Genomic DNA, 15,192 nt, shown 5'->3' with positions numbered 1-15,192 from the left:
GCATGGTAAGCATTGTAGTGTATAGTGTACTTAGATTCAGGATTGGCCCGAATTGAGGTTGGCCTTGGCCAACTACAATCCGAATAGACTAGGGGTGTACATCTGCATCCGTTTAGCAGTATCCGAATCCGTTCGATTACTAATAGGATGCGAATATGGTATTGCCCGTTTCCTACCGATTATTATCCGTCTGATTAAATTATCCAATTAAATTACTTATTTGGATATATTTTTCTTATTTTTATAATTTTTTACTTGAGATATTTGACTATTTTATTAGATTTTCTACTAAGATAACTACTAAAGTTGTTAAATTCTTAAATTTCAAACTTAATCCTTATAAATAAAATGGTAAAGCTATCAATAAGTACTTTGAAAACTTTTATTAAATATGAATTCATGCTCATTTATAAAAATTCGATTATCATTCAAACTGAATCTATCTCTGTCTGAAAACCAATAGAATATTATCCGAATCCGTCCTAATATAATAGAATGCCAATATGGTATTACCACTATCCGATCTGAATCTGATCCGTTTACACCCCTAAAAGGTTAAACCGAGGCAAACCGACCCTATTCCTTAATGGTGGAAAACCTGCTGTTGAGTCGCTGATAGCTAAAATATCTCGTGCCAGAGAAAAGCTAACCAGTTGTTTCGTTCAAAAAATTGCAACCACACAATGTTTCCATGGTTCTAAACGGGAATCTATCACATAATTAAAAATTGGAATGGAGAAGCAATCTGCACCAGACGAATGACGAAATGACAAATCACTGGTGTCCGAAGAAAAATCCACATGCACAGCCACGTTAGATGGATATGACAGTTGGCCCAATGAGAGAGGAGAAACCAGATTCTATTTACCAATGAGGATCAAATTTTGGATTCGCTTATATCCGTTGTGTCCGATACGGCTATACTAGTGCTTCCACTGATAACAACTCATTCTTCCTCAGTTCTTCCCCCTGTAGCTCATAGCTGAATTGCTTCTGATCCAAATCTTCCATGGCGTCGAACGCTTTGAGGAGCTGTGGCGTTGCGGCCGTCTACCCATCTCTTCTTTCTTCCTCAAAGTCTAAATTCGCTGCAGCCATTCCATTCTCTGGTTCCTGCTCTAATGCCTCCTCTTCATCCTCACGTTTCACCATGTCTGCCGAGTGGATGCCCGGCCAACCACGCCCTCCATACCTAGATGGTTCTGCACCTGGGTATTGTCCAATTCTGATTTTGAAACTTCAGTTTTAAATCTAATTGTTTTGGCATCGATAAATCTTTCAGAGAAAATTTTTATTAAGGTTATTACGTTTTGTTTCAGGGATTTTGGTTTTGACCCCCTTGGGCTTGGTGAAGTCCCAGAAAACCTTGAAAGATTCAAGGAATCTGAACTCATTCACTGCAGATGGGCAATGCTTGCTGTTGTAAGTTCGAAATCTTACTTCCATCTTATGACCTGCTTGTTATTTTAATCAGAAATATGCCAGTTTTCCATCTTCTATAAGCTCAAGTGAGCCTTGCTTGCCTTTAATTGTGTTTTGATCACCCAGCTTTGGTGATGTTATATTCAGATTGTTCTTTCTTCTGTGTGTTAGACTTGTGATCCTAAGTTTTGGGCATTTCCAGAATCCAACTTCTCATTTTTCTTTGTTGCATTACATTACAGCCAGGGATCTTGGTGCCTGAGGCATTAGGATTGGGGAACTGGGTGCAAGCACAAGAGTGGGCTGCTGTCCCAGGTGGGCAGGCAACTTACCTAGGAAACCCAGTCCCATGGGGCACTCTCCCAACCATCCTGGTTATCGAGTTCCTCTCCATTGCCTTCGTAGAACACCAACGTAGCATGGAGAAAGACCCTGAGAAGAGGAAGTACCCTGGTGGAGCTTTTGATCCCTTGGGCTACTCCAAGGACCCTGTCAAATTCGAGGAGTACAAGGTCAAGGAGATCAAAAACGGTTCGATTCCCAACTCTTCCTTCATGTTATATCTTACCAATGCTGTATGCTATTGTGCCCCTGCAGAATTGTTACTTATAATAACAAACTCTTGTTATGTTTCCTCAGGTCGTCTTGCTCTGTTGGCCTTCGTTGGATTCTGTGTCCAGCAATCAGCTTACCCTGGAACAGGGCCCTTGGAAAATCTGGCTACCCACTTGGCTGATCCATGGCACAACACCATTGGGGATGTCCTGATCCCCAGAGGGCTTTTACCATCTTAATGAGACTTCGTCTCTTACCCACTGTAAAACTCCATGTACTTAACTTATCTATGATGAAAGAGAATTGTATCTGCTGTCCTTTGTAATTTTAGTACCAAATTCTATACCTCTTTTGCTCATCCCAATACAAGAACTTGGTAAAAATATTCATTGGTCAGCTTACAAAAATGTTAATAGTTCTCATTCTTACCATCTGTGGAATACCAGAAACATAAGTCCAGCTATGATTGAGAAAGCAGTAACAATACTTAGATGCTGGGCATTTCTTGTTGAGGGAGACGAAACATCTGCAAAAGCATTAACACATGTAATCAGTCAGATCTGCACTGCAATCACACTATTATGGAGTTAAAGTCACCTAATGAACTCGTACTTCCTCCTCTATCTCTAACTTCAACCTGACACTCATCCCCAAGGTTGTAGCATAGATAAGTGTCAATTGGACTGCAGTCTTTGATCAAGTATGCATATATTCTCTAACCAAACATCTGTAGCTCCATTTAAGCATATGTTTGATAATCTTTGTTTCTGAGATTGAACAGAATTTATATACCTGATGTTGAATTTGGTGTAGATGAGCTATTTTTGACCAATTTGTTCAGTTGTTGAATGCTCTGTGAAATGAAAGCTGACACCCCAAGATATGACCTTGTGATCTTCTTTACCATATACACACCTTGAGCACTGTAGGAACAATAATTTTAGGCATTCATTGACAATAATAACATTTCAGGGAAAGAAGATTAAAGAGCAAAGTAAAAGAAAAACAAAATGAGCTACTTCTGATATTTATGAAAGAAATATTTTCATTTTCCTTTATATTTCATGTGTTTTTATCTCTTTTAACTTTTCTTTTCCCACAGTTTTCATTTCTTTTATTTTCTTGCCTTGCATTTGGAACATAGCCTTTAAGTCTCTGTCTGGTTGCAAGGGAGATCAATCAAAAGAAGTGAAATCTTTGTTTGTCGAAAAAAGAGAAATTAAATATATAATAAAAAAGGAAAAAGGAAACTCTAGTAACTCATTGCATAACATGATTGTGAGTAAATAACACCAAAGCACTCCAAAACTGGCTAATATATTTTACTTCCCTTTTGCAACTTTGATTGGAAATAGAAAATATCATTAAAGCTAAGAAGTATTACTGAATATGTAAATTGTTTTAATAAGTTGAAACCAGTCATGGTTGCTAAACTTTCCTTTTCCATTCTTGAATCAATTTCCCTTCCATTTACCTTTTTTTGGCTGAGATTTTTCTTTCCTTCCAACAATGGTGCCTAACTTAGATTTTTCTTTTATATTTTTTTCCCTCTTTTTTGAGATTGTAGAAAAGGTATTCCAACAGCCCAAGACAAGAGAGTATGAAGGCAGCTGCTGGCTCTGATGGTTGGCATGCCTGCAGCTTGTTAAAGGGTCTCAGGAAATCAGAGCTCAAGTCTCCCCTGAGATAAGAGTGTCTAGGGAGTTGTGATTGAGCTTTATGTAATCCAAGTTAAGAGATTCAATTGATATGAAGGGTCTTACCATCCATTCTCCCAATCTATCAAAAAAAATTGCAATATATTACTAACAAAGTCATGGTGTCTAGTTGATATTATTAAGAAGTCTTAACGGAATGGTATTAGTTTATAGTATGAGTTCCATTCGATTGCCTTTTGTCCTGACTTTGAAATTGGAAGGGTATACTACACTTTCCTTCCTGAGATGGTATAGTGCAGAGGTATATTCTGAATCCAAAAAACCATTTTACCTGGAACTAAGTAGATGACCGCTGCCATTCTTCCAAGTGGAAAGAGTATCACCCGAGATGCCATTAAGTAGTGTCTTCAACACTATGGACCTTTTCTCTCTGGAAATGGAGTTACTTGCCATTATGACATTTGATGGAACAGTCCCAAATCTGATAAAAGAAAGCACACCAGGTCATAATACAAACAACAAAATAGGGGATTTTCTTGGATACACAGATCAAGCCAGAATGAGAGCAATAGCAATAGAACAAAGTCTTCCTGACATTCAAGTTGCAAGATTCTGACAGGAGGTAGAATTAAGAAAAATGATTTGGTTGGATCAACTGAATTTGTGGTTCTCCCACCCCCATCAATAATTTACTGTTCACAATTTCTTCTCCCCCAACTTTTGGAACTGTGATCAGGTGCTTGAGTTCTAAATTATTTATCATCAATACTTCTGGGACTGATGCTAAGGTGCAACTTAGTTATTGCTGACACTAACATCATATTCTTAATCCTGGTTTTTTAGCACTATTTTCAGGTTGGCTGGAGTATCTGTTCCTCAATGCCACTGCGGATCAATTTCGCCATATAATAAATCAAGCTCAAGAAAATAATTAAACAACAGTGATTTTAAATTGGCACACAAAATGCCATGAAAACAATAAATCAATTCGAAAGGTTTAATTTATGTAACACTGAATCAAAACTTACGAGCATGATCCAGGATAACCATTGATTTCTTTGCAACCACCTTGCGGACAAAGATACCTACAGTGGACCATAGAAAATGAGGCAAATCAAGTGACATAAATGAAGAAAAAGCTCTAGGAGAATTTGAGATTACAGGGGATTCAAAAATATTCTGACATGAAATCTCTAATGGACTTTGTTGACCAAGTTTGCTTCTGGGGTCCCTCCATAGAATAGAACAATGCAGTGTCTCCTCTGACAAATGCAATATCCCCTAATTCCTCAACCAAGCACCGGAAAGCTCCAGAATCACCTGAATACAAACTGTTGGTGTGACAAGAGCCATTTTCACTTCCACATCCACTACATATTCCTGTCCCCTGAAATTCTGATGGTGCACAAACGGCAGAGAAGAAGTCATTGACCATCTGATCAGCATCCTGTCCTTTTGAACCAACCACTTTCTTCAGATGATTAATGGGGTAGTTCCACCCTGAAGCAGTAGAGTAACTTCCATGGCAAGATCTCTGTCCCTTGAAATCCATTATACTAATCTCCTCTCTTTCATAACAGGCTTTTCTGTTTACTACTGCAACAGCACCAAAACTTTCAGCTTTATTGCAGTACTCTTCATTGGCAATGGCTTTCATAGAAAACTTCAAGAATGCAATGTAAGCCATTCCTGCATCCAAGTTTATTAAATCTGCTTCCCCATTCTTTATTGAATCCAAACACTCTTCAATTGTTTCTCTTTTAATGCTGCAAGGACATCAAGAATAACCCAATATTAAGATCAAGATATGTAACATCGAAATTCATTGGCATTATTAGCCCCAGTGAAAACATAACATAATAGTCTATTTAATAGTCTATTGATGCTTCTAATTGAAGAGAAAAAATGTCAATTATGAAAGAGAAAATAAGGCGACATATGAGGTTTCACTCTAGCTACTTTGGGCTTGAATTGGACTGATCAGAACCATATTCAGATATCCACTCCATGTTTAAGAACCCTAAGTTCCATAAGAACTTAAAGAACAAGGTGAAAGACTTAAGTCGTACCATTTCCATGTGTCACCATCGACTTGCTTGAGAAGGGTGATATGGTTGTTGCAATCATCGAATTCATCCCTTACTGCACACCATTTCACCGTCCCAGAAGAACCCATTTGCTCTGGTGGAACTTGGTTTGATTTGTTAGTATTATCTCGATCATCACCTTGTCCCTCTTCTGTGTTTCCAAATTGGGTTTCGTATCCTCTCATCCCTGGTAGAGGGGACGGCGCCGGCGTAATGAGGCTTGGAGAAAAGTCAAACGAATCGCCAGAATCCGGCGCAGACACTGCCTCATGACCTACTAGAAATGGAAATATATTAATCAATCATGTATGAAAGGAAATAATCAAAATCTTACATAATCAATCAATGTAGCAATGTGGGTTGTGAAATTGAAGGAAGGAACTACCTTGGGTCGTTGGAGAAAACCATGAGAGGAGAAGAAGTAAGAGTGAGAGAACAGAGACGGTCTGCATCTGAACTTGAGGAAGGAAGAACAAGAAATGTCACTGGGAAAGTATTCGAGTCTCATCAAGTTGACCTTGGCTTTTAAGGAACAAACTAATGTCAAATTACTGGTATGAAGCTTGATCTTAACAGAAGCGGGAGCAGGGAAGCAAAGTTGTTAGTTTATTTATAGTTTATTTATTTATTTTTCCCATTTTTTCTTCACCTTCCAATTCTCCCTTCAAATGCTCCTCACGTTTTCTTTTTCTTTTTTTCTTTTTTTTAAAGCAGGAGAGTATTATATATGAGGGATGGAATATTACATATGTCTTCTTCCGCTTCTTCCGTAAGAGATGAATGCATAATCTCTTCACTAAGAAGTATGAGTCTTCTTTACTACCCTACCAACCCCAAAGTGACAATGCTCTTAAGAGTCGAACCTATAATCTCTTCACTAAAAAGTATGAGTATTTACTATTCTATCAACCATGTATTGATAATGTTCATTACCTTGTGACATTGTGTTGTTCACTTATTATTGTGAGACTCGTCTTACTGAATGAAATCCGTCCAGCTGTCACAGTATTCACCAAATGCTCACTTCTTGTTGATAATTCTTGAGTATTAATGAATTAAAGTAGTAAGCTTTGAGTCTTTCTTAAGAAATATTAACAAAAAAATATTGGTCTTGAAGAATGTGTATTCCTCCATTCCGTGCAAATTCCAATCCTTCTCTATAAATTGCTTAGTTACATTTTTTTTTTTTTTTTTTTTTTGTCAACTCCGGTTTTTAAGGCTTTGCCCTGACTAATCCGGTGTTCGACCCGGGTCGCACACCTGATTGTTGTGGGTGAGTCTCCCAATGAGAATTTTTGCATTCACAAGGTTTCGATACCAGAACCTTGCTTAAGCGGACCAATTTGATAATATGAATTTTCCTTTTACCCAAAGATAAAAATAGAAAAAAAAATGTTATTTTCTATGTTTTTTTTTTTTTTTTTTCTATTTTCAATCTTTGGGCAAAGGAAAATTCATATTATCAAACTGGCTGAGGCATTTGCAACGCAATAATATTAGTGGTACGTAAAAAAAGGTAAGTTAGTCGATTAAATGATAAGCTTTTCATTTTGGATGGTGAACAAAAGTGGTAAAGTTGGACCGTCTGAGTCAGCTTGGATGGACTAAAAACAAATTTCTATGTTGGTTGGCTGCAATATCAACCATATCAACCTTTAACTTAGAAGGGAGAAATAAATCTTATTCATCAATGGACACCCCCCCCCGCAGACAAAAAACAAATTATGTTGGTTGGTGCTATCAACCTCCCTTAACTTAGAGGGGGAATATCCCCATAAATATACGTATTTATGTTTTCTCCATCATAAATAGTCATGTCTGTTCCGTTAAAAGCATAAAAGTATTTATGTGATCTACATTCTCCAACATATGAAATTCAAGTGAGCTAATTAGAGTAGTACAACTTTGAAAATAAAAATTTTATGCATGAGTATTACGGTTATTTTACACTCTTTGAGGGGGTAACAGGGTCGTATTGAAATTTTAATTTTAACGGTCCCAAGTGTACTATCAATCACACTGATAAAAATTGAGGGAGTCTTTGTACGGTTTTGATTTGGAAAGGGACAAGCCCTATTTTCACCCGAAATGGAGGGAACTCAAGTAAAAAATCAAAATAAATAAATAAAACCAAACCATATGCAATTATAGTAGTTTTATTTATTATACGGAAAAATTTCAAGGACACTCCAAGAATAATTGATGAAAAGATAGACATCCAAAAATTATACCGAATTGGCAATCTACCCTCTTTTCCGTTAAAACAGATAATTAGTTGGAAGAAATGACAAATATAGCTTTAGTTGTATTTTTTAAAAAAAAATCCTTATCTCACAAAAAAAAAAATTTTAATTTTCTTTATTAAAAAATAGGGCATACGTTCAAGATTTTTGCTGTGAGGGAGGATCAAATCTAAAATATTCCAACCCTAAATTAGGACGGTGGGCCTAGGATTAATGTTTGTCCCCCCAATCCATCTTGATCCATTCCTTATGGTAGCCCTAATCATAACTCTAATTTTGGCCTTGATAATAATGTTGATTTTTGTGATCAAAGCAATAATATATTTATAAATTATTTTATAATTTTACCTAAAAAGAAAATAATATGAGATTGAGTTGGTTTATATTTTTATATATTTTATTATCAATTTGTCTCAGATATTTTTTAGAATTTTTTTCATGTTGCCCACTTAAGTTGGGCCCAAACTTTGATTTGTCCACTGATGTGACTAATATTACATGTTGCCCACACTAGTAAACTTTAAATATTATAAAAAAGCTCAACGTTAGTTTTTGACACCTTAATTGTTAGAACAAATTGCACTGGCACCCCAAAATGGAGGCCTTAAAGCACTGACACCCCACTTTATGTTTAAAAAACACAAAACCCTTAAATTGAATTTTTATTGGATATATTTGTCCAATTTTATCACTGAAAACAGTTTAAGTCAATGTTTATTTTGTTTCAATTCCAAAAATATCCTTATAATAAACAGTATTTGGATTGTTTTCAATGATAAATTGAACAAATATATCCAATGAAAATTAAGTTTTGGGATCTTTGTGTTTTTTAAACATAAAGTGGGGGCGTCAATGCTTTAAGGCTTCCATTTTGGGGGTGTCAATGCAATTTGTTCTAATTGTTATGTTTACAAAATATGAAATGTGTAAAGACCTAAATGCCCCTCACTAATGTGAATGACCAAAATGCCCCTCTCATTCACTAGATACCGGGTAAACTCCTAATTAGTGCCTCCGACCCATCTTCTCCATACACTTTTCACCGGAGCTGATGATCACCACCCCTTCTCTTGCCGGAAACCATGGAACAGTATCTTCAGCAGCTGACACAGGAGAGACCTCGACACACAAATTTGGCGCCAGTTAACTACGAAGAACAAAGAACCCTATTACAACACTTTTTAGGGATTTTTTAAACTAATAATTTGTTAATTGGATGCTGGCAAATGGAACTCATGATCGATAAGAGCAAGCCTTGGTTTATGGTTGTAGGTTATTCTGTATTTTCCGTCCGACAAGAAACGAAAACCTTACGAGTACCAGTTCCTAAATCCTTTATCTTCCCGAATGAGCTGTGAAATGTCTTTGTCTGTGAGCTGATTGGGAGGCTTCTCCAATGGTGACTTGTAACTTGATGAATAGATTTTATATCTATTAATTAACTGATTTAATTTCTATAATGTTGGTGATTTTATATATTTTCTAGTAAATTTTAATTAAAATTTATTATTTGTACTTTCAGGAAATCAACCAAATCTGTGGGGTATTATTGTTGCAAAATCTTATTCGGCTGGGTGAACACGTAAACCTGCAAGAACTAGCTCAATCGGGTTGGTTGAGTATCGTTTATGACAAGCTAGTTAGTAAAGAATCAAATCTCAGAAGCCGAGAAAATTGATAATACTCCTAAATCATGAACTTCTTACTCCCCGAATTCTTACCTTCAAATTTAGCAAGAAGTTAGATCATAAGACTTTTTATTTATAATTATTCATACAATTGAGATGTTATTGATAGCAAGAAGTTAGATCATAAGACTTTTTATTTATAATTATTCATACAATTGAGATGTTATTGACATCAGATTTATTAAAGATATTGACTACTAGAAAGTTATGTTGTCTATTTTCTTTCTCTTTTAATTCAACAATTTAGCTTAGAAAAGTTAGATTATGTTGTAAATATGTTTAAAACTTTATATAAATATATTTATTTTAATTGTATCTTTTATCCATGGTTTTATTTAGTCCCACATCGGGTTGAGAGGATCTGATTATATGGTTTTTATATAGTAAGAGTCCAGGTATTATTAATTTTCCTAAACCCTATAGTGACCCTGCCATGATTATATAGATATATATGGTTTTTATGGTTTTTATATAGTGCACTTTTATGGTATTGTTCTAAACCAAGTCTTGGACAAAATGATAGTCCACTTCTATAGCTTTAATATTAATATATCTATATGACTTGGGACTTGAGGACTTGGGTCGTGGGCTTTGATCCGGAAGGCCCAGTTTGTCATACGTGGAGATGCCATTTGAGTGGCACTCTCCTGCAGGAAGGTCAGCTGGAGGTACCTTGCTGAAGAGAGTTGAGCTGAAAGGTACCCTCACAGCCTTACCCTTTCACCCACAACCTTTGGGGCTCTATATAAACTCAATTTCGTGCTCATTCTTGACACACAGAATTCCTCATCCTCTTTCTCTCTCTCTCTCCCTGTTATTCTATTAAGCAGTGAACATAACCTGATTATACCTTAAGTAAACTTTTCTGGGGTGCAACCTTAAAGGTTTGGGCTGACTGATCTTGGGGTGAAAACATTTTTAGAACCCGTATTGCACAATTCGGGGTGTCTAAATACCTTAAAGAAAGTTCTTAATGTACATTTCAGCTCTAAAGGAGTATTGTGATTACAACAATAGTTTTGGTGTGCGTGCAGATCCCTCAATCGTCTACAACAGATTATAGAAATTCTATTTTTATATTGCACATCTAATTAAGATATTATCATATCAAACTTAATAATAATAATTTTGAAGTTTTCGTTTTCCTTTAATTTTTATTTTAAAATTATTAAGAGCATGGATTTTAGAAGAGTCGTCCGATTTGGCATCTCAATTTCAATATAGTTTAAGATAATTTTAATACTAAAGTTGCTAGGTTAGTGCTATGGTCAAGGCCTATCAAAAATAGGAATGCAGATAGGCTCAACCTGTCCCATCTCATCTTGACCTCACCAGGGATAATCAGAATGGGACAGAAACAGGCTTGACCTGTTATAGTTTAGGATCAAGTTAGGACAAGAATTTTAAACCCTGAATTAGGATCAAACCAAGAATCGACTTATTAATGAACATTTAGGGTTGGGATTAGCTTTGAAAAAATTCGGCCCAACCCGTCCTTATTACAACCTTAGAGAAGTAATTGATTATTGGGTTCACGGAAGACGAAAACCCTGATCGCCACCTTTGCAACACCCTGATCGCCGCCCCCAATGCTTGCACCGTCTGAGGCGGAGAGGCTCTTCTCCCTCTTTCCCGTCTCCGTTTCCTTTTCCCCATCTCCGCTTCAATAATCAGATCTAGGGTTTCCCCTTAGATCTGCTTGTTTGTCTTGGTGTTCTGGTTGCAGTACTCTTCTTCTTCTTTCTTTTTTTTTTTTTTTTTCTTTTTTTTTCACATAACAGCTCCTTTGATTGCAGTGGTTATTTGGTGCACGCCCCGCAGAACAACTCCAACTCTGGGTACAAGTTCTTCTGCGTCGAGCTTGACAGGAACGCTTATACGGCAGAGCCGGATTGCAGGTCTTAACCTTATCCGCACTTTTGCTGCTACCATCGCTACAACTATAGGAGTTTTTTGTCCCCCTATGTGGGTGCTATCTGTCGTCCCCCTATGTGGGTGTCGTTTGTTATTTGGTGTCTTTGTTCTAAGGATTTTGTGGACGTGATCCATTTTGAGCTTGACCCAACCCTTATCCCGGCTGACCCTATCTATTGCATGTACGATAGTTTGATCTTTTTCCGCTTCTTGGTTCATTTCGAACCTTGTGTACTCATGCAGGTGTGTTTTTTACTTTTTTTAGTTATCTGAATGAAGTGTTGTTTACCAAAAAAAAAAAAAAAGTAATTGATTAGGAAGAGCTAGTTTGGGTATTTTGATAAATAACGGTACCGATTTTGCCATGTAATCAAAAAATCATCCACCGGTTAAAAATGAAAAGGTGAGGTGTTTGTAAATAAAGCATTTTTATTTTTTACATTCAAAGGTCTTATTTTTTTTCAAATTTACAAAACAAGTCCTTCATCTACACGATCCCAAAACCCTACCTATGGTTCGTCTACCTTCTTCTTTAGTGATGGTGAAACTGAAAAAGAAAAAAGGGAACATGTGATAGGCAACCAAGCAGAAACCAATCATGATTTTGTTAAGATCCCTGGAAGAGCTGATCCGTTCCAAACTGGAGATCCATCCTTAATGGTGACTCAGCCAGTTAAAACGATGTTTTTGTTGTTAGTGTCATGAATTATTTTGTATTTCCCCAGTTTAGCTTTGTATTTTACAAGTAATAAATCAATGGTTTCTCTATGTTTTTGATTGCATCTGGTTCTTCGTCAAAAGTGTACGTTATGTACTAAAAATCCTCTTTAATGTGATTTAGAAATGGAAGAATTAAAATGGAAAAGGATTTAAGAACCATTGCGTGATTGCGATAACCTCTACCTCGGTTGAACCCACAAAGCATGGATCTTTACCACTCAACCAACCCTGCATTGGCAGAGAGAGAAGGATTTTTGTTTACTCGCCATCATTGGAGAAGAAGGCAGACGAACCACGGCTAGGGTTTCCGAGAAATAGGGGTTTTGGGATCAGGTAGATGAAGGACTTATTTTGTAAATTTGAAAAAAAAAAAAATGTTTTATTTACCAATAAACCTTACCTTTTCACTTTTATCCGTTGGATGAATTTTTGATTACATGGTAAAATCGGTACGATTAGCAAATAAAAATCCTCACATCATCAATTAACAAAAGGCCATTAAAGGTAAACAAGATAATGTCAACGGTGGGTTAGTAGAGTGGTTCAAAACCCAGACTCCCATGGGAAGATCTTGGGTTCGCACCCATCACGAAAAAAAAGAAAGTAGACAAGAAAAGAGTAAAAATACACTTGACTGAAAATTCTTAAATGAATAAATAAACCATGGACGGCTTTTTGTGAGATATTCAAAAATGGGCCAACTCACCAGGGGTATTGAATAATACACAAAATGGGCCTTAGGCCACAACAAAAAACCAGATTGGTGGACTGGTTCAATCTGACAATGACACTGAAATCCTCTTCAAGGGATTGGTTGATGTATTTGTGAAACTCAAAATCCCTATGGCTTTCAACTGCCTGAAATATTAGAAAGAATTGTTAGGTTAATGAGCCTTAAATAAAAAGGTTGCTTGAATCAACAAATATTACAAATGGTGGCTTGAACGGGTTTGCCAATGAAGAAAATGTACATTGTATTAATGGGACGGTATCTTGATCCAATACAAAATTTGCATGTGAAAAAATGTAAATGCACTACAGTGGAATTCAAGTAAACAAAACCACATTCATTATCTTTACAAGACTTGACTCCTTGATCTTAGTACATAAATTTATTGAAATAAAGTAAAATAAACAAGCAAACAATAAATTTGAGAATTTACTCATTTCAAATTAGTCTAACACAATAAACCACCTGTAATGTTTTTTTAAAGAAAACACAAATTTTAATGATCCTTCTAACAAGATTGGGCACCTCAGTGTTGAAACTATTTTCCTTTACCATAGGATTTATTTACATAAATCTGGGTTGATTTAAACAAATAGAACACATGCATCTTCATAAATAAGAAGTCATAAACAAATCATATTCAAAATATTAAGAAATGCAAGATACTTACCATATTGCAATTTGCCGAACCTACCCACTCCAAAAATACTTTTCCTAAACACCAACATGAAATAACTTGATTATTCTCTGCAATAATACAAATTATGTTAGCCACATCAAAAAGAATGAGACACAACATAAATTTTTTTTCTCCTAGTAATAGAATTGCATTCATAAAAAACTACCTAGAGAAACAACTTGGTGGCAAGAAATCCACCCGCCAGGGAGAGGAAACCAGTCAAACTCAGCACTGACTGGACCCTCCTAACCAAGGCGTTTGCTAAAGCATTAGACGCTCCTTGAAATAGAAAGAAAATTACAAACATCATATCCTGACATAGCCTTAAAATGTCTATTATAAAATAAGACTAACATTCCAATCTAAAACCAAATTGATGCCATTTAAGAAATGGATAATCGATTGATTATCAGAACGTATCTAGATGCATCTATATCCACTTCGAAATGTATTTTGAAGAAGATTGCCAAGGTACAATCACAATGGAATAATAAAAATAAAAAACAAAGTTACTAAACCTTCCTATCAAGAAAACTACCAAACAGAGGCCAAAGTGAAAATGTAACCGGTTACAATTTACAAAAACGAAAACAGAGAATCGGTTTGAGAGAGACCTGGCATGAGTATCACTAAATTTAGTCCCCTTTGAAGCCCCAAAGATATCTCAGGCGACGGCAATCTCGAACCCCGCCGTGACTGCGAAACCTTGGATTGCACCGATGATCGGTTTCCGGCAAAACTCCATCTGAAACGCAGGATCACTTTAAACATCCTTCACATCTCCTTTAAAAATGTCTTTTGCAGCTGTTAGATCCACACCAGAGCAGAAAGCTCTTCTAGCTCCTTATAACAGGATTACTGCTCGCACAGAAAAGACGCAATAACCAGTCAAGTATTCTGGGAAAATGATGATAATGTGTTGGCAGCTGGGTCACGTAAATGTAATGTGATCTCTTCTTAATTATGGAGCACAAGAAAATGATGTGGGCTTCTTTGGTTGTCTCTATCGTTTAAAATAAAAACGAGAGAAAGCTAGCTGTGAGATGAAATCACATGATGACAATGGTTTACAGCTTGTACAAGTGTTCAAATGGTGAATATGACAATTCAATTAAGACTCCAACAACAACCCCACCTTCCTTCAATGTTAGCTTTTAATCAAAACCCTACTTTGATGAAGAACAGAAAAATAATGGAAAAAGAAGGTCCCTTCACTTTATCACAAAAAACTGATTTTATCACAATTGAGACTCCAACAACCCCACCGTCCTTTAATGTTAGCTTTTAATCAAAACCCAATTTTGATGAAGAACAGAAAAATAATCACTTTATCACAAGGTTTACACTTTACTCTCTCTATTCCCTCTCTTACCCTCTCTCTCTCTCACTCTCTCTCTCCCACCCTTGTTTGTTTAAGGGTTTCATTTCGTGGGAAGAAAAGCAGTGAAAAACCCGAAAGTTTTTGGAGGAGTTAATGAGGAATTCTTTTGTGGTGT

The 15,192-nt window shown here is 36.3% G+C and overlaps 2 protein-coding genes across 6 annotated transcripts; one reads left to right on the top strand and one right to left on the bottom strand.

Annotated features, from left to right (window-relative positions):
* Nucleotides 1–924: 924 nt before the first annotated feature.
* On the top strand, nucleotides 925–3,790 carry LHCA1 (chlorophyll a-b binding protein 6). 5 transcript variants are annotated; one of them, XM_089144096.1, is made up of 5 exons: nucleotides 925–1,212; nucleotides 1,320–1,422; nucleotides 1,665–1,953; nucleotides 2,062–2,239; nucleotides 3,545–3,790. In XM_089144096.1, exons 1-4 carry the CDS (start codon nucleotides 1,010–1,012, stop codon nucleotides 2,214–2,216), a joined length of 750 nt encoding a protein of 249 aa, XP_089000222.1. In that variant the 5' UTR covers nucleotides 925–1,009; the 3' UTR covers nucleotides 2,217–2,239; nucleotides 3,545–3,790. The 5 variants fall into 5 exon arrangements, with proteins under 5 accessions (XP_089000222.1, XP_089000221.1, XP_089000220.1 ...); XM_089144095.1 differs by having other exon boundaries at nucleotides 3,538–3,790; XM_089144094.1 differs by having other exon boundaries at nucleotides 2,062–2,251.
* Nucleotides 2,403–6,282, bottom strand: LOC149023553 (uncharacterized). Its single transcript, XM_089142754.1, has 7 exons — nucleotides 6,108–6,282; nucleotides 5,705–5,996; nucleotides 4,820–5,401; nucleotides 4,664–4,720; nucleotides 3,967–4,116; nucleotides 2,770–2,900; nucleotides 2,403–2,503 (listed from the first exon to the last, which is right to left on the bottom strand). The coding sequence occupies exons 1-7, from the start codon at nucleotides 6,172–6,174 to the stop codon at nucleotides 2,403–2,405; spliced, it is 1,380 nt and encodes a 459-aa protein (XP_088998880.1). The 5' UTR covers nucleotides 6,175–6,282.
* Between the last annotated feature and the right edge of the window lie 8,910 nt (nucleotides 6,283–15,192).

Source organism: Hakea prostrata, chromosome 2 (assembly GCF_041222555.1).
Source record: "Hakea prostrata isolate BN-2017 chromosome 2, UWA_Hpros_2, whole genome shotgun sequence".
In the NCBI taxonomy this organism is placed as follows: Eukaryota; Viridiplantae; Streptophyta; class Magnoliopsida; order Proteales; family Proteaceae; genus Hakea; species Hakea prostrata.
Note: the sequence above shows the minus strand (reverse complement) of the source record. Positions and strands in the feature narration are given on the sequence as shown.

Bases quoted from the DNA above. Each gene is read 5' to 3' on its own strand.
- LHCA1 (XM_089144096.1), top strand. From the start codon at position 1,010: ATGGCGTCGAACGCTTTGAGGAGCTGTGGCGTTGCGGCCGTCTACCCA. The intron at 1,213-1,319 runs GTATTGTCCAAT...GTTTTGTTTCAG, and splicing joins CTAGATGGTTCTGCACCTGG to GGATTTTGGTTTTGACCCCC. The intron at 1,423-1,664 runs GTAAGTTCGAAA...ATTACATTACAG, and splicing joins GATGGGCAATGCTTGCTGTT to CCAGGGATCTTGGTGCCTGA.
- LOC149023553 (XM_089142754.1), bottom strand. From the start codon at position 6,174: ATGCAGACCGTCTCTGTTCTCTCACTCTTACTTCTTCTCCTCTCATGG. The intron at 4,721-4,819 runs GTCAGAATATTT...GGTCCACTGTAG, and splicing joins AAGTCCATTAGAGATTTCAT to GTATCTTTGTCCGCAAGGTG. The intron at 4,117-4,663 runs GTAAGTTTTGAT...TTCTTTTATCAG, and splicing joins GGTTATCCTGGATCATGCTC to ATTTGGGACTGTTCCATCAA.